The sequence below is a fragment of the Fomitiporia mediterranea genome (assembly GCF_000271605.1).
Source record: "Fomitiporia mediterranea MF3/22 unplaced genomic scaffold FOMMEscaffold_5, whole genome shotgun sequence".
NCBI lineage: Eukaryota > Fungi > Basidiomycota > Agaricomycetes > Hymenochaetales > Hymenochaetaceae > Fomitiporia > Fomitiporia mediterranea.
In genome coordinates, this window is record NW_006760390.1 from 3,362,422 (window position 1) to 3,380,330 (window position 17,909).

The following is a 17,909-nucleotide window of genomic DNA, read 5'->3' on the forward strand; positions in this document are numbered from 1 at the left end:
GCACCGCATACATTCTTTCTAACTCTCTTAGTTTGCTAGATGTGATTCCAATCTTGGAGACTAGCAGTAATATTCATATTTGTATTTTCAAACGAAATAGTCAAGTAAATAAGCGACGAGAGTCATTGAATTGATTGATTGAGATGATATCAAATTGAGTGAGCTATGGACATATGAGTATACGGAATAATAAATGGTAAATGGTGATTGGTACGATTGGCTGACTGATTGTCCAAATAAAATAAAATGAATGGATGGCTGTCCAAGTGAATGACACTGGCATACAAAACACATGAGTTTTTCAAAGGGAAATCGAAAATCCGGAATGTCGTGATATCATGAACATGAGAAAAGGGAAGACGAGGAAGATGAAATGAAACGAGCGTGAAGATGTAATGAATGTGAAAAAATGGAATGGAACTGTCCACTATATAATGACAACAAAAGAAGGCAGAGAAAACGGAATAGAAAACAAGATGCCAGAAAAAAAAGCAGGTGTAAAAATGTGAACGAGCGAATAACAGGTCAAACTCCAAAATAAAAACAAATAGAAGCTCAAAAAGGAAATTTAACAAAATGTCGAAAAAGGAAAAACAATTAAATACGCAAATTGTGGTATTTTTTTGTGTATGGGTCTTCTCCCCACCACCACAGCTTGTCACTTCTGCAATCCTCACAAGCTCTAGTTCTTGGCTGAAGGAAAGGAGTGCGTGTGAGAGAGGAAACTTATTTTGATTAAGCGTTTACAAAAAAGCGTTTCAAGGCAAAGACGGAAAAGAACGTAGAAAAGGAAAGTAAAAACAATAAAACGCTAAAAAAGAAACTAGGGTATACGTTAAAAGCAGCAGCCAACAGTTGAAGGGATAAAGAAACAATTCCGGTTGTACGTGCGTAGGCGCAAGCGTAGAACTTGAGATAAAGAGGGGCTAGAGAGAGGGGAGAGAATGGTGGGAGGCAAGCCAAGGCAACGACAATGTAGAAATATAATAAATTGGCAACGTAGCTAGCAGTCGATTGGTTCGATTGGGTGGGCTGGAATGGGGATGGATGGATATGAGGGATCAAAACCTGGGGCAGTGTAAATGCAATTGCGGATGAGCGTCGGCTAGTACGCATTTTTAATAAAAGACCTGCTCTCCAAGAGGGCCAGTGGAAAGAGAGGAAGGAAATGAGTGAATGGGACAATGTAACCAGACAAACAGATATTGAAGAAAACTGTCAGATGTTGATGGATGTTTCCAGCCTAAGTAATGCACAGCATCAGACAAAAAACTGTGTGCTGTACGGCACAACACAAATCCTTCAGTACGACAGCTTCACAAAAGAAGGTCAGAGGAGGAACGTACTGTATTCGACTTGAAGCATGAACTTCCATTTCTTCCATCTTGTACGAATTAAGTTCCTCCTTAATCCTCTGCGCTAACGCAGGAGTCAACCTGCTCCATGTCGCCGGCTCACTGCGGCGATCGTATGTTGCCGAAGAGAATGTGTCGTAAATACTCAAGTTCGCCGCGAATGCCAGTCTTTTCGCAGGCGTGGTTGCCGAACGATGGCTCAATGTCGGCGGAGCCGCTACCATCGTTGACAATGTCGGCTCACTATTGTTTGCGTGGTTGAACACGCTATTCCGGTTATTAGCACCATCCGCCGCAGAAGATGATGACGACGTAGATAATGACGGCGCTAGGGTCTGAGACGAATCAAAATGTAACGGCGGGAGAAACGGTGGCCCGTTGGTTGCAGACTCCTTCACTGTAGAAGTAGTCGAACGGTGAGAATTATGCCGATGCAGACCATCAATATGATCGGGATCGGACGGTGGCATATGTGCAAGAGGTCCGCGCTCCGTCTGGTGCGACGGCACCGAATCGTACGAATTGGCGCGATTCCGTTGCATGAATGCTGCATTTGGGCCAATCGCCTGTTCGTCCTGCTGGTAACCTTGCGTGTCTAGGAATTTTTATCAGTGTTAGTAAATTCTTTTGAACAAATTGCACAATGCGTACGCATACTTTTGAGAATACCTCGCATAGGTTGGCGAGTTCTCTCAATACTTCGCCTGCAGTTCATAGCCCATGGTTCATCCAGCTCATCATCCTCATCTGCATGACCGAGATTGCTCCCCTCATCATCCTGGGCAACCCCGGCTCCGCCCATACGAACAGTAACGTCCTCGTCTTCCTCTTGTCCATGTCCATGCCATGTGCTATCCTCATCACTCCCGCTCCCAAGGTCATCTGACTGTCGTCGCATCTCACCCTCTTCTTCATCCGAGTCCTCTTCCACAACTACACGCATACCATCTTCCCTTACCGTACCGAGATTGACACCGTGCTTCGTCGCAGTATTGCGTTCCCAAGTTGTCGGAAGTACCTCTCCGTTTGTTCCCGATGCAGTCCCCGCGGCGGCGGCAGCAGCAGCAGCAGCGGCTTGCGCCTCCTGCTGCGCTTTGGCACGAGCGGCAGCCTCTGCATTGCTCTTGAGTGTATGCTGACGGGCAAGTTTTGCAGCAGGGGAAAGACCTTCCATGCCCGGCCCAGACCAATCACTTGAGCGATCAACCTCAACAGTGGCATGCGAGACGCTTGCCTCAGCCTTACGACTTTTACCCTTTGATTTCTTCCCTTTCGGGTCCGTAACTTCGTCATCATCGTCTTTATTCTTGTCTTTATCCTTGTCCTTGAAGAGTGAAGTAATACCAGCCAATGAATTGCGCCGTGCAAGTTTCCCCATCGAACCCAATTTTCGGATCATAACACTTGCAGATGATACAGTCGAGGAGAGCGATATGTTGTCCGTTGATGCATTAAAACGTGAATTGAACATGCGCAAGCTTTTCTTTGTCTTCTTCGTCGCCATGCTCGCACCGTCGCCCTCACCTTCCGTGTCGAGGTTGTCAGCTTTTTCTTTCTTTTTGCCGTTGATCTTTGCCGCTTCTTCTTCCTCTTCACGCAAGGTCTGAGCAGCATTGAACGAAAGAGCACGACGGAGGCGACCCTTGAGTCCACTCCGGGCCGCTGGAGTTGCCGGTGATGGATCACCGAGGCTGGTGCTGTTGAGCATCGCGGCAAGATCGCTGTCATCACGGGACTTGCGTCGCTCAGCTGCAGACAGAATAGTCCCTTGTGACAATGGTGACGGGCGGGAAGTGCGTGGAGCAGTAGGCGTGGAACCAGGGGTTGATAAGGTTGATGACGATACCGTGCTTGACGACGAAGAACCACTACGCGCAGCAGAGGTCGTTGACGACGTGGAGGATTGGCGGGGCGTGTGCTTTGGATTACTTTGCTGACCGAGCTGAGGACGCGCTGATCCGCTTGCACTTGTTCCAGAGTTTGTCCGTGAACGATGTGACGTGCTTGACGAGGAATTGACAGACGTCGAGCTGCCGGTTGCATCCGACCGAGCATATGGCGGCTGGAAGGGCACGCTGTTGCCATTGCTTGCGCTCGCGCTCGCAGAATTTTCAGAGTGTTGTCGCCTTTCCCCGCGTTCTGGGCGACGATATGGGTGAAAGCCCTGATACGATCCGTTGTTGCTGGATTGCTGACTTGCCGGCGGACTCGCCTGCTGTTGGAAGCGGTTGGGCCCGAAAGGGGTCTGATAATACTCAGTTGTGGGTGTCCCAGCATTTGAGCCTGAGTGAGAGCCTGAGCGCCCGTGCTGTTGTTGTTGTGGAGGAGACTGGGGTTGCGGAGACATGGACAACTGGTGCGACTGTTGCGCGTTGAACATCATCTGTTGATATGCCCATTGCGCAAACTGAGCATTGGGATCAAACATCTGAGGGGGTTGTCCATAAGGACTACCCTGGGCGTGCGGATGCTGGGCGTGCATCTGCGGTGGTGGTGGTGGTTGCTGCTGTGGATGCGGGTAATGTTGTGGATAGAACTGCATCGGTGGGAAGTAGCCCGGGCCCGGTTGGCCGTGGGCGACGTTCATCTGGTTCATGCCCGCCATATGCCACGGCGGGGAGGGCTGCTGCGGGTGGGCGTAGCTGTAGGGTGGTTGGGCGTATGCGTTGGGCGACTGGCTTTGTTGTGTGACGGCACCTGTCGCGTTGGCTGGATCAGTGTTGCTGTGGGGTCGCTGCTGCCTATTGTCCATATCTTTCGACCAGTCGTGGGCGGCAACGAGTGCCATCGAGGGCTGGTACGTCGGCGACTATATGGGCGTCGTCGACGGCGCGCTGCTTTTTGAGTGCACGCGATGGACAACGGCGGCTGCCTGCAACGGCCCTGCGATAACGACTGTGGTGTTAGCTGCATGGACGACGACGGCACGTGGTGGCCGATAAGCAATGGGCATACCTTGTAGAGACTGAGTGGATGACAGACTGGCGGACGCTGTCGACAGCGAGCAAAGAGCAGGAGTGGAGGGTCTCCTTGGACCTTGTCGTTGTCGACGAGCTTGCTGTCCATCAGGCCCAACGGGACCCGTCTCGTGACTGTGCTGGTGTGTGAGTGTGACAGTCGGAATCCCCATTAATTTTATTATTTTATTATTTCTGCGTTGTCCTCTTTCCATATTCCACACTTTCTATCACCTTCCATCTCCCCACAGTTAAAGCCCTCATGGAGCTCGCCTAGCCTAGCCCCTGACACACCCATGCGCTCAATTCAAGGCCTTGGGAGCTCCACCGACACGCGGCTCTTTCACCTGCCATTCACAATCCCACTCCATATTAGGCTACAAAGGGAGAAACTGACACGAACATAATTACGCGGCGTAAGCAAGCGGCTCGGTGTCCTTCGGCCAGTCGTTGCAACAAAGGCACAGGACACTCACATCGGTATACCTATGCCGCCTTATCTCTTAGACTCCGGCGGCAGATTTACCTGCGTTTCATTGCTCTGTCGCATATCCTTGCTGTTTGGACTATACTCTGGATACGACATGCTGGTCTGGTAATTTATGTAATCGGCAGTGATTCTTGTAGCTCTCGCTCCGTTTTCGCGTACTTCTCTGGCTCCCCGGTCTGCAAGGATTCACCTCGCGCCAACAACCGCTAGGAAAAACGAAAATACCTGTTGACTTTTTGTGCAACAGGATACATACGATGACAGGAAGTGACTGAAAACATGTGCGATTCTTCTAGTAGGCCGAAGATACCGGTATCACCGACATCCTCTCATTTGTCGAGTCGTATAGAAATACGCGATGCACATGTACGAGAACTCCCATTCTTCGTGGGTACGCGCTCTGTTCGAAGTTCTTAACAGGCTATTTACCCGATATACTCTCTCGTCCTACCCAATCATAAACTACACATGGCTAGCAGTGCAATCGCAGACGTGATCATCAAATACGAATCTCCAGTTCAGCAAGTTTTCTCATTGAAAACCAGTACATCAGCATGCCATACATAAGAGACACACACTAATGATCAACCTTTTGCTCTTTCGTCCTTTCGTTCCGCCCCATTCGGTAGTTCGCTATTTCTATCCCTCAATTAACACGCCTCGCAGATCGACCTACAGTCTCATATGGTGTGAATAGGACTAAATGCATAAGGATACTTTTACAATGGCAAATGACCTTCCTTTGTCTTTGTCTTCCCTTTGTCTCTTCCTGGTACACACATATTCATATGTGCCTCTGGCCTTTGTGAACCCATCTTCGTTTCCTATATCGCCCCCAATGGTTACTGCAATCAATGACAACATCACTAGGACTAGCAAATATATCTCATTATGATCCTTCCCAACTCTTAGTCCATCACCATCAATATCCAATCCTCTAACGAGTGTCAGAATCCAATGTCAATATAAATTCGAAACAATTGCCCCATTCGTCTCGTCCTGATTCTCCTCCACGTATTGACACGACACGTGATCCCGACGCGTATTTGGAGACACGACGCGCCAAGGCTCGGCGCTAGTGCGAGCAGTGACGCTCACACAGCACATTCAATTCGGAACACCGACGATCATTCAATATCATTAAAATTAAAAATACTTACGTCGGGACGGGCGGACGGAAGAATTCCACACTATTGATTCTTTTTTTCCCTTGGCTTTAGTATTGCCACTCAAGGTCCGGTATAATTAAAATTCGAAAAAATCGAAGTCCCTTCGGAGGTTCTTGTGTATGCCAGTTGATTATTGGTACAGAGAATGGAGAGTACATGATTTTGTTCCTTTTGTCTATGTATGGTAATGATACTTGTTCTTCGTTCGTACAATGGTCACTTATGTTCCTTTCCCTTCGCCGGAGCCAGTTCCAGTTTATGAACCCCAACTCTACTGTTTGTCCTCGATAACGCCTATCTTGCAAAGGTATTATTCCAGTCTACTCTGCCTTTGGAGAGATCTTGGCTTCCTCGTCCATGGTGGACACGCTGCACACATCGACTGTAAGCATACAAATATCTTTTTGTGTGGTGAGATTGCTTACGCAGTTACACCATCCGCATCTTCCGGAGTATGATCGGTGACGCGTAAGAATAGCATGGGTAGCATGAAGAGTAGGCCTGCGACGAGGAGTATCCATGTTGAGAGGAATATGTTCATGTATCTACGAGATATATTCAGATAATGTTGCGAACGGAAGTAGAATAAGAGTTACGGAATCGCGACTGCATCTGCTCTCCATACGCCTGCTGCACCGGCTGACTGAATGGATTTATCTGCGTAACAAGGTTAAACCTGAGCTCGAGATGTTCTTCTGGCTACGAGGATGCAGAGTTACTCACAGAATCCGGTCAAGAAAGCCAATTTAGCAGGATCGTTCGACATGGCACCCATCATCCAGTACGTAGCCGTCTGCCACATAGCATTCAACAACGCGCAGAAAATGTACAGCCATAAATGCGCTGCATATTCTTTATCATGAATGTCAATCGCTTTGGTAGTCTTTACAGATTCCCGAGTGTATGTCCTAGAAAGAAGTCGTCCTTATATCAATATCATTGTTGTTCCGAATAGTAGGTAAGGTTAATAATACCTTTGATAGAAGAACCCCCAGACGTGCACGACGAAGACGATTACTAGAAGCATCATCCAACCTGCGAACGCACGAACACGACGCGTCAATCGTTTAGTATCTAGGACTCGTCCAATCGCAACCGAGCCAATCATCTGCACCAGCCAATACATAAGGTTGTTCAACGACCGCGCTCGGATGGTGAACAATGCACCATTATAGTCATTGAATTCTATACAAGTTTGTCATCAATCATTACCTGAATCTATTCGGTCAAAGAAAACAAGAAGATCAGAAGAAGCACGCACGCCAGGTATAAAACCAATTCGACGCAAAGAACATCGGAAATAAGAGGAATATCGCCGGATCTTCTTTCAGTGTGACATATATCCCGAGAAGGACTGTCTTCCACGAAGCGCGCACGGGAGTTGAGACTCTTGACCCGTCGGATCGGACCATCTTCGCCGGATTAGCCATTAGGAGAGGGATGACGACGCCTATACAGGAGAGAACGAGGAATCCGATCTTCATTTCGTATGAGCAAGAGCTAGTTCATAAAGTTTTCATGTAGAAGAGGACTGACGTATGTTCCGTTATCGACTGCGGACGGAACAAAGTAAATACTTTGCACAATCTTTGGTATGATTCATCACTTTACCTGAGCCTGCCTGTAACGGGCAGATTAAATAATACTAAGCTTCTAGCCTATGGGCGATATAGGAGGAAGAGCACTTACTGTGGAATGAAAGTTACGTCCAAGAGATACTGCAGCTCCGAGAACTCCGCCGATATTATACACCGTCCAAAACAATCCAATGAATCGACCTTTCTGGCTTTCTGCAACTCTCCATATCAGCATGTCTGCAAACCAAGAAGCAAGGAAACACTCACCGGTTGGATATGCAAGCATCAGTGATCCCTGTGCAGTCCACAAAGGGCCAGCGCAAAGACCATCGATTGCTCCCGCGGCAATGACAAAACTCGTTAGATTTGGTTTGTTATTAAGTGCTCTGCTCCGCTTGTTTATTATTCTTGTACGGTACAGCACAGCGAAAGAATTCCATGTCTTACAAGAATGCCGCAATATACAGGGCGTAGCCAATCGTCCCAAGGAACAGAGTTGTGCGAGAACCGAGCTTGTTATTAATCGAACTGAAATGCTTATCGTCAATTCATAAATTTACTTCAAGTCAAAGCATGAATTGCTTGCCCAGAGAAGAAAGCAGAGACCGCAAACGTTGCATAAACAGCAGTATTCGCATTCGCGCTAGTGGTCGCATCCAACTGACCCGCACCGCCCAGTCCGTTCAGCGCATTAAACATTCCAGGACCCATAAAGCAAACGAAGCCAAGCAATATAACCTGCGTATACGGATTGTAGTATATGTCTTTCAGGGACATCCGTTTAGCCACAGATACTTGACTAGAATCCGGTTTTTCATCATCAACCGGCGTAGCAAAGCCACCCGACTTCTTAGTTTCTGACATCTCCAAAGAAGTACAAGTCCCAGAAGCTGTGAGAGTGATGACAGTCTGAAGAAGAGGGCAGAGCAGAACAACGTTTTCAACTGTCGTTGCTGCCATCATAAGAAGCCTTTAGATGATGTAGATGATGTAAATATACATACGTCCCAGCGCCGTAAGTTGGCGAGGGAAAAAGTAAAGAGTAATTTGATAGTCGACAAGTCGATTACTATAAGCAAACTCCCAACGTTTGAATGCATGTGTGAGCATCGGAGGGGATCTCATAATGTGACATTAAGTCGAGCATTACATTCCCCATGGCGATGATATAGTATTGGTAAGTAACCCCGCAGCCGATGATGCCTGCGGTGGAGGACAATAGTATAGTAAAAATAGAAGTTACGTACGTTTATGCGACCTTGCCACAGTTATAATTGATGAGTCATCACAGTGTCTGTCATCCATCACTCAATACACGCATCCCTCAGTATAAATCGTCTACGATTCCTCGGAAATAAAGATCGTATTCAACAGTTCCTCAAGCGCATGTCGGCACGAATATGGAACCGTGTTGCACGTCCAAAGTACGTTCTGTCAAACCACACCTGGGGCATCAGGCATCCTGATGTTCGAGCAACAGCTCTCTAGCCAAGAAATCAATTGCAAGTCTACATAACAGACATGATGATTTTACGCTACGAAAAAAATGTCATCAGGGTCATTGGCTAGACATGAAACCTGACGGGAAAAAGGAAGAAAAAAATTGACAGCGAAACGACTAGCTTCCCGGTCGCCTAACTTCTCGCAAGCAGGATGCACATGTGTCCGTTCAGTCCCATGATGGCGACGTACTGTACGCCGAATGTCGCGTCGTCCCGTTCTGCATATTGCTATTCTGCGCTGGGCTTGATGGTGACCATTGCGGGGAAGTGGGACCTGCGGATGCAGTAGATTAATTACATGCTATTATGATAGTACTGATGAAACGTACTATATGCTGGCGACGCAGGAGCTGAAAGAAAAGGGACGCGTGAGCAAAAGCGATATGCAGGACAAAATTCATTCCGGGACTTACAGTATGTCGGAGAGGTAGGGGAGTATGCAGGCGAGGTTGGGGCTGGGGAGGTACAGATCAGAACATCTTACCAGCATGTATAGGGTCTAATACTCACAATATTTAGGTGACGCAGGAGACTGAGGAGAGGTGGGAGAATATTTAGGAGAGGTGGGCGATTGATGAACAGGAGAAGCTGAAGCAGGTATGATAGTTAGTTACTGCAGTATATACCGAGTCGGATGCACATACTAGGTGAATCTGGAACCAGGCAGCATAATCAGTGACCATCCATAATAATTCAAAGATCAACTTACATCTTGGCGACGCGGGACTGAACGACGGACTCGTTGGAGAATAACGAGGGGAGGTAGGGCTGAAGGAAGGCGATTGCGGACTGTACCGCGGCGACGTTGGTGAAAATGATGGTGACGTGGGCGAGTATCTCGGGCTCGTTGGTGAATAATTTGGAGACGTCAAGTTGAGCGCCGGTGACGTGGGTGAGTACGTCGGCGAGGTGGCAGCTCCACGATTATAGAAGGGAGACGTCGCATACGGCGATGTCCCAAACGGTGAGGTCGCGCCAGCATAGGGCGACTGCGGAACGTAGGGTGATGTTGGGGAATACGCGTTGGGCGAACTCGGGCTGTAGCCCGGTCCTGGAGACATCCCGCCCGCACCCATGGGGCTTCGGCCGTAAGGGAACGCTGCGAAGGCAGATGGCTCGTCTCCACCCGTTCCGGCAAGCGGAGAGAACGCGGCTTGTTCTCCTTTGAATGCCATGTCACTCGACCACATTGGCGAGTTGCTGTCGTATGGTGTCATCGCTACCTGGCCGGGAGTCATTCCTCCATCGGCTTGAGCCGCAAGCATGCTCTGTACAGGTAATCGATGATCGACAATCACGTCTTTAAGCATGTCCATGTCCAGCGCAACATCAAATGCGCCAGTACCCATTGGTGCCATTTGGCCAAACATCACATTTTCTGCAATACCGTGGCAGTCATCTTTCTCGCCAACAGCTGCAGCTTCCATGAGGATCTCAACGGTCTCCTCGAATGAACACCTCATAAGCGCTCCAGTATCCGCACGGTTTATACCGTGACGAGTGATGGCCATCAATGAACCGCGGTGTGTCATAAGGTCGCAAAGCAAGGCAAGGTGTCGATAGTTCACATAAGAACCATCAAACTCGATAACGTTTCTCATCTCTTTCATGATCGCCGCCCGAGCCGCTTCGATGCCCAGCACACCAAAGATTTCCACACAGCTATTCGAGTACGTGCGCTTCCAATCAACTCCATCGATACACATCACAGTCTTCAAGTTAACTCCGTCTGTCTCAAGAACCCACTCTTTGTCACCCTTCTGAATCGAACCATCGTCCGCGACGACAATCTTGTCATGCGCTAGAAGGAAGACTCGCGAGATGCCTGGCACACCACGAAGACTGACGGAGTTGAGCATCGTATGCTCAAGCTGACGCAAGAATATATCCTCTTCTACCGTGTCCCCATCCTCTTCATCCTTGTCACCCTGACTGATGACACGACAACGAATAATCAACTTTTCCGCGTTGTCTTCACTCCAAATGACGAACAAATCCGTTTTGAAGCTTTCCGCGATGCGGCCGGCGACGTAGTTCATCGTGAGCTTTCGGTCAAGCATCTTTGACCGATCGAGCTCAAGACGCAGCAACCATGGCGACTGGAAATGGATGTTCGCCTCGATTTCCTCATCGGGAATAGCGAAGAATGCATCAACGAACTCCTTATCCTCTTCTATAACAGTCGTCGCTTGGTCGGGATCGTACCAGATTTCAACCGCAGCAGTCACCGTGCGCAGCGACGTGTATGCTAGCTCAGTCTGAACGGACTTGGCCCTCGTGTCAACAGCAGCGATTTCCGGCTCCAGATACACCGTGAGTGATGGCGTCTTAATCTTCTCGGCAACGTTGATGATCTCTTTAAGACGTGGTACACCGAGTGTGACGTTTTTACTCGAGACACCAGCATAGTGGAACGTGTTCAACGTCATCTGCGTTGCCGGCTCACCAATCGACTGCGCAGCAAGCGTACCACACATTTCACCCGGATGCGCCATCGATTGATTGAACTTCGTCTCCACTTCACCCAAAACCCAGTCGAAAGCCTCCCTGTTAAGGTGGAATTCTTCTAATACCGGTCGAGCAGCGAATGTTGCGCGAAGGTGCATTTTGAATGCTAGAGACGCATTTTCGGCGGCCTCTCGAGTGAGATGATCATCGCCGCGTACAACGATAAGACGGTCCGCAAGTTGCTGGATCTGGTCGATGATATACGCTGGTTCCAGATCACTCGGTTTTCTCCGGTCAATATGGAAGATCTGCGTTGCATTCTGCACGATTCGATTCAGATTGACGGGAAGATAATGCGCTGTCGAATTATCGCGACCAGGGAAAATGAATTCGCGGAGTAATCTCCGGTCCTCAAGAAGACGCTCGTACTCCGTGTCGAGCTTCTCCTGAAGCTCAACGGACGAGTCGTCAATACCGACTTGTAGAACTCCGGGCAGGAATCCACCCTTCGGGTCGGTGACGTCGACATGATAGCGATGTTCGAACTCGCGATCATTGATTCCGAATGTTCGTATAGTCTGGCGCTCGATGAAAGCACCATCCATGCCATCTTCACCATAGACAAACTGAATGAGATCGCCGAGAGAATTCCTAACAGTGCCGTCGTAGCAAACAGTAACGTCTTCCAGCGCCTTCACAAGTCGTCGCTGGATGTAACCGGTCTCCGCTGTCTTGACAGCTGTGTCAATTAATCCTTCTCGTCCAGCCATAGCATGGAAGAAGAATTCTTGTGGGGTTAAACCACGGAGGTACGAATTTTCGACGAACCCACGCGCCTCTGGACTGAAATCGTCCTTCGTAAAGTGGGGTAATGTACGATGCCTAAAGCCAAAAGGTATGCGCTTTCCTTCCACAGACTGTTGTCCGACACAAACGGACATCTGCGAGATGTTAATAAAAGAACCCTTCGAACCAGCAACGACCATCTGCTTGACGTTATTGTCCTCTTTCAAGTTCTTCTGCGCATATTGACCAGAGTGATCACGAGCCAAGTTTAGCTCACGTTCAACTCTGCTTTCAAAAGACTCTCGAATGGTCATACCCGGTGCTGCTTTCAGACGGTCGCTCGACGCATCCTCGACGGCCTTCGCAACATTCTGCTTCCGCATCTTAATCTGCTCCGTGATGTACGCCATGGTCTTCTTATCTGCAACCGTATCGCCGATACCGATACTGAACCCATTATGGAACAGCCAATAGTTTACCACTTGTTGCAGACCCGTAAAGAGCGTACGAGTTGCTTCGGGTCCCTTCTCGCGGAAACAGACGTGTATTAAACCGCCTTGCGATGCACCGACCGTCTTCTTCTCGACGACACCAAAGATGATCTCGCCATTTTCAATTAACATACCATCATCAAAGACTGGGTTCGATGACTTCGGGTCAGGAGAACGGTAGATATTTATACCGCGTGGTATGGTCAAACTGAGAATCTGCTTTCCCGACCATAGAGGTTTAGGCTTAAGGATCGTTGGCGTTGGAATAGTACCGTCCCAATTCGGTACCCAAAGCAAGATGTTTTGAACTTGCTGCCAGTCAAGAAAGCAGTCCCGCAGAGTAAACTTGCGAATACCACAAAGCGTATCCTGAACGATACCCATGACAGGTTTGTTCGCCTGCGGCGAGATGATTTGCTTAGCCACCCAGGCTATTTGACTGAGCTCGGCTCGCGTCTCTTCGCTCTGAGGAACGCTAGACGGAGCTGAGAAAGAGGAGTGAAAGAGACTTCAAATATTACATACTGCATGTTCATCTCATCACCATCGAAGTCGGCATTGTAGGGAGGAGTGACAGAAAGGTTCAAACGGAAGGCTAATGGACAATGTAAGTAAATTCATACTGAATTATGAACAGATAGTACGTACTAGAATAGGGCATCAGTCGTACACGATGACACATCATCGACATCTTGTGCAGAGACGGTTGACGGTTGAAAAGAACATAGCTGCGAAGATAGTCGTAAGAGGAAACACGGAAGTCAATAGAGGCAAAAGTACGTACTCTCCGTCCTTCAGGTGTCTCTCCACAATCCATCCATATTGAAGGAAAGCATCCGCACGCTTGTTGTACCGCAAGTCGATACGCTCGCCCGTATCCCGGATAACATACCTTGCTCCAGGATACTCTCGTGGACCGTTTCGTACCAGCCCCTGCAGGTAGGCGATGTTGTACGGTGTCACTACACAAGGACTTTAGTCAAATACACGCATATCGCGCGACATTGACAAACCTCTTTCCGGATACGTCAACGTCATGGCGATGCTCCTCGGTACACCGACTTCGTCAAGCTCCAAATTCGGATCACCCGTAATGACAGTACGTGCCGAGAAATCGACACGCTTCCCCATAAGGTTACCACGTAGACGACCCTCTTTACCTTTTAAGCGGGCACGGATGGCTTTAACAGGGCGACCAGATTTCTGAAGAGCCTGCGGTATCCCAGCAATGTCGTTATCCATGTATGTGGCGACGTGGAACTGTAAAATGTGTCAGACGGTGGGTCACTACAAGACCACACGGTTCATACCTGCAACAGCTGCTCAAACTCAGAAATGACATGCGCCGGTGCGCCTTCTTCCTCACATCTACGAACGTTTGCTGACGCTTTGATGATATCACCCAGCTTGTAGGTCAAGTCATCTTCACTTCGTAGTGCACCACCGTCTGCAGATATGCTTGGTCTCACAGGGGGAGGGGGAACAGGTAAAACAGTCAGTATCATCCAGTCAGGACGAGCGTACTCCTCCGACAAGCCGAGTAGGCCCAAGTCTTCGTCTGAGATTTTCCTCAAGACGTTGAATACCTCAGCAGGCGTGAACGGTCGCTTATCGGGCTGCGCCGCTTTGAACTCTTCCTCCTCTTCATTTTTGTTTTTTTTATAATGAAGGAGTAGCTTGAGTCCCTCTTTTCGGATTTGCGGTTGTTGGTGTCCACAACCACCATGGCCTTTCTTTAATGGTTCGACATTCTCCATGCCCTCAGCATCTCCCTGATCTTCGTCTGGTTGACACGTCATCTTGCCTTTACAATACGACCAGACGGCAGCCATACGGCGTTTCGGGTCGCGAGCCAGTCGTATTCGATCCGCAAACGCAGGATCAGTCTATAAAGTATGAACGACGTACGACGTAGAGTTTGTATCCAATAATGGCAAAATAACGAGTAAAGATGTTAGCATATGTTCTCTTACGACCGCTCCACGCGGGGGAAAAATGCATGTTAATATAGAAAGTATAAGACAGGGGGCAGATGCAAGTAGAAAGTGCGTAGGTCAGACTCGTATCCTGCAACTGCGACACAGTGCAAGGACCATCTGACAACATCCATCCAAACTCGGAAGTCAGCGTTTCACGGCTGAGTCCGATATTATTTTTTTCTTCTATCGCACTCCTCGTTCAGCCCCCCATTTCACTCGCGTGCTGTGGCCCAACCACCTGCGAAGCATGTGCAATGGTCAATGCGGCGGTCAAACGACCGATGACGCGCACGACCCATGCCCGAGAGGAAGAACGCCCCGTTATCGAGGACTACACAGCGATGCGAGTTTGGGGTTCTCCATCATTTGGAGAGAGCCCCCAGAAAATTTGGGATGTAGGGTGCAAAACGATGAATGGATATTGGGACAGTCACTTACGGTATCAGCCTTCAGTTTCCCGCAGTTCACGCAAATGCATTCGAGAATTTTCTTCACTTTTACAATGAAGCCTGAATGGCCATCAGAAAGGATTTAATGCAGATATTTCAAGCCACGCACCTGGATGAAATACCGGTCGAGCAAGTTCGATGTGCCCGAAATGCCCTGGACACTCAGCCATCCCCTCACCACATGTCTGGCACTTGAAATTCCGATCCGTCGTCCCCATCCGAGGGTCATTAAGACCACCGACCTTGAGCTTGTGAGTCGCCTCATCGATGACCTCAGGGTGCTCGATCTTTGCGACAGAGTACGCTTTCTGCATTCGAAAAGAGTATTATGAGAGAAATGATTGGAACAAAGGAGCGATGTGGAGGACAAAGGACTCACGATCTCTTCAGGCGAGAGGATCCCAAACTGAACCTCCTTGACCTTGCGGATGGGTGCGGCGGAATGCGCAAACTGGTGACCAACCATGGCGGCAAAAATACGAGATGATGGCTCAAAAAAGCAGTCAAGGCGTCAAAGCAATTAGGGGTGGACGAAAAAAACAAAAGCTAATTTTGAAAGAAAAAGTTTATAATATAAGTTCAAGCGAGAAAAGATCCGCCGGGATAGGTTTTCGGGAAATATAAAAGAAACAAGCAGAGCACGAGCGGGAACGTGAGCCTGCTGTTGGTTTTCAAAGAGGCGCCGGACGACACAGCGACACAGGAAAACTGCGGCTGCGGGACTAGTTCGACCAGACGAAAGTGCGCCCACGACAGAGAAAACGACGAGCAGGACGTGTCGACACCAACAAAGACAAGACCGGGAGCGAGTCTTGAGGTGGTGGATGAGGGCGGGAATGACAAACGACGAGCGACGTCGTGGTCCGAGGCAGAAGAGCAACAAGCTCCCACGAGTGAGTGACCACGAATCACAACCCACACGCCGTGACGCCCCGTGACAACATCGTGTCACAGCCTTTCGCTCCCGCTGGCGCTTGACTCGACCCTACGTAAGTAGTAGCTGACTAAACCCAGCCCAGCTGTGTTAACCCTTGACTCGCTGCTAATGTCGACTCTGTCTAACAGCCTTATTGACTTCTCACTATGGCTTCATCATTCACGGCGAGAAACAAGAGCAGATTACAAATTATCACAATATGTGACCTTGGGCCTCTGCACGGAGGCTGTGTTATACCAAATGAAGAAAAAACCAAAAATATCTATATATCCAATGACGTAGATTTCTACCTAGCACTTCACGCTCCATCCCTGGAACTCAAAGCGTCCTTCCTGAATAGCTTCAATCCTACTGTGTAGTGCGTGGCATATTGGAGTTTTTTCTGGGAGCAGAATGTCCTTGTCTTCGTAACCAATCCGGTTTATAGAAGCAACAATCACAGCAGTCCCGACGCAAAATGCTTCAAGGAGCGTACCCTCTTCTGAGAACTTCTTCAGGTCATTCATCGTCAACGTACGCTCATGGACATGCATTCGCTGACTGGGTGATATCCCATCCAATGGTGTCCCCGACGAATGCGCATGCGCAAGCTCAATCACCGAAGAACGGGTCACGCCAGGCAAGATCGTCCCGTCAAGTGGAGGGGTAATTAGGTCGACATCACCGTCGGTACGCTGAACGGCAATGAAGAAATTCATCGCGCCAGCTTCTGTAATTTTATGCTCGTCTCCGTCGCCGAGTAACCAAAGCACCTGGTTATACCCTCTTTGTGTAGCAAGTTTCAGAGCCTCAAAACCCGGCGAATAATTCAATCCTAGTTTGTGACCGCCAGTCCCACCAGGCCAAGAACGAACGGTCTCGTATACTGCATATAACGATATGCTTTTTGCCCCAGCACCAAAATAGGGACCGGTAGGAGAACAAATTACGTAGATTATTGCATGGTCCGATGGTCCGACACCAAGGTCTGCACGGCGCAAAATTTTCAGCTGGTAGTGTTCGATACTATATAAGAAGATGCCTACGCGGTCGCGTGCCAATCATGGTAGGACGGATATACAGACTGTATCCAGGTAACGACGGAATCCAACGCCTTTCAACTGCAACAAGTTTTCTTATCAGAGTCAACAAAGTATCGTGATCGAATGTCTACACAATGTATGAGCCATAATGCTGCCCTGAAGGTCGCTTGGATGTACAAACCGGTAATGCAACACGAGCAGCAGAAGTTCTCATACGCTCCATGTTCAAGTTCGGTCGGAATAGTCGCGCTTCGCCGTCAGGGCCAAGGTATGCTTTCATACCCTCAAAGAGATTCGTGGAGTACTGAAAGCATGACGCCGACGGGTCGATCGCTAATGGTTGATATGGTTGGAGAATAGGCGCAGACCATCCTGATTTGGGGTCGAAAGACATGACTAGCATATGATCTGTGAACGTCTGAAAACATCTTCGTATTTAATACATATTCTTTTTTTTATACAATGGAATGAACAGACCTGCCCAAACTTCAGTGTTGACGGATCCGGAATCGAATTTGGTTTATCGGTCAGATTGATAACCAATTTTGATGCCTACACAAAAAAGGTCTGCATAAATGCATAAAAACCCCAATCAAGGAATGAGAATATCTACGAACGTCAAGCGGTGCGACGCCAACTCCATTTTTTTCTACACCTGAATGTCGCGGAGTCCCAGCCTCCGCAATATGGGTATTGACATGCCCGTTGGCAATGGCGACCATGATAAGAGATGAAGTAAAAGTGTGA

General features: G+C 48.7%; 4 protein-coding genes across 4 annotated transcripts; all 4 read right to left on the reverse strand.

Annotated features, from left to right (window-relative positions):
- Positions 1-203: 203 nt before the first annotated feature.
- FOMMEDRAFT_19748 (uncharacterized protein) lies at positions 204-4,409 on the reverse strand. The gene is made up of 4 exons (XM_007266082.1): positions 4,311-4,409; positions 2,007-4,238; positions 1,347-1,950; positions 204-1,279 (listed from the first exon to the last, which is right to left on the reverse strand). Exons 2-4 carry the CDS (start codon positions 4,141-4,143, stop codon positions 1,261-1,263), a joined length of 2,760 nt encoding a protein of 919 aa, XP_007266144.1. The 5' UTR covers positions 4,144-4,238; positions 4,311-4,409; the 3' UTR covers positions 204-1,260.
- A 1,690-nt stretch (positions 4,410-6,099) lies between these two features.
- On the reverse strand, positions 6,100-8,325 carry FOMMEDRAFT_140460 (MFS general substrate transporter; the record flags this gene model as incomplete). Its single annotated transcript, XM_007266083.1, has 12 exons — positions 6,100-6,340; positions 6,397-6,516; positions 6,568-6,628; positions 6,695-6,879; positions 6,946-7,156; positions 7,233-7,449; positions 7,508-7,524; positions 7,583-7,592; positions 7,661-7,761; positions 7,816-7,934; positions 7,996-8,076; positions 8,135-8,325. The coding sequence occupies 12 exons, from the start codon at positions 8,323-8,325 to the stop codon at positions 6,292-6,294; spliced, it is 1,362 nt and encodes a 453-aa protein (XP_007266145.1). The 3' UTR covers positions 6,100-6,291.
- Positions 8,326-9,022: 697 nt separating this feature from the next.
- Positions 9,023-16,048, reverse strand: FOMMEDRAFT_167708 (beta and beta-prime subunits of DNA dependent RNA-polymerase). The gene is made up of 15 exons (XM_007266084.1): positions 15,583-16,048; positions 15,313-15,511; positions 15,193-15,263; positions 14,993-15,085; positions 14,086-14,661; positions 13,789-14,035; positions 13,560-13,737; positions 13,424-13,503; positions 13,301-13,370; positions 9,760-13,250; positions 9,695-9,703; positions 9,561-9,638; positions 9,464-9,505; positions 9,380-9,400; positions 9,023-9,324 (listed from the first exon to the last, which is right to left on the reverse strand). The coding sequence occupies exons 1-15, from the start codon at positions 15,667-15,669 to the stop codon at positions 9,218-9,220; spliced, it is 5,349 nt and encodes a 1,782-aa protein (XP_007266146.1). The 5' UTR covers positions 15,670-16,048; the 3' UTR covers positions 9,023-9,217.
- A 255-nt stretch (positions 16,049-16,303) lies between these two features.
- Positions 16,304-17,884, reverse strand: FOMMEDRAFT_146435 (branched-chain amino acid aminotransferase II; the record flags this gene model as incomplete). Its single annotated transcript, XM_007266085.1, has 5 exons — positions 16,304-17,107; positions 17,166-17,289; positions 17,344-17,580; positions 17,640-17,714; positions 17,780-17,884. The coding sequence occupies 5 exons, from the start codon at positions 17,882-17,884 to the stop codon at positions 16,431-16,433; spliced, it is 1,218 nt and encodes a 405-aa protein (XP_007266147.1). The 3' UTR covers positions 16,304-16,430.
- Between the last annotated feature and the right edge of the window lie 25 nt (positions 17,885-17,909).

Coding starts and splice junctions, on each gene's coding strand:
- FOMMEDRAFT_19748 (XM_007266082.1), bottom strand. CDS start 4,143: ATGGCACTCGTTGCCGCCCACGACTGGTCGAAAGATATGGACAATAGG. Junction 1,951..2,006: donor AGGTATTCTCAAAAGTATGC/GTACGCATTGTG, acceptor AAAAATTCCTAG/ACACGCAAGGTTACCAGCAG.
- FOMMEDRAFT_167708 (XM_007266084.1), bottom strand. CDS start 15,669: ATGGTTGGTCACCAGTTTGCGCATTCCGCCGCACCCATCCGCAAGGTC. Junction 14,036..14,085: donor AGTTTGAGCAGCTGTTGCAG/GTATGAACCGTG, acceptor CACATTTTACAG/TTCCACGTCGCCACATACAT. Junction 13,251..13,300: donor GGTGATGAGATGAACATGCA/GTATGTAATATT, acceptor AGCTCCGTCTAG/CGTTCCTCAGAGCGAAGAGA.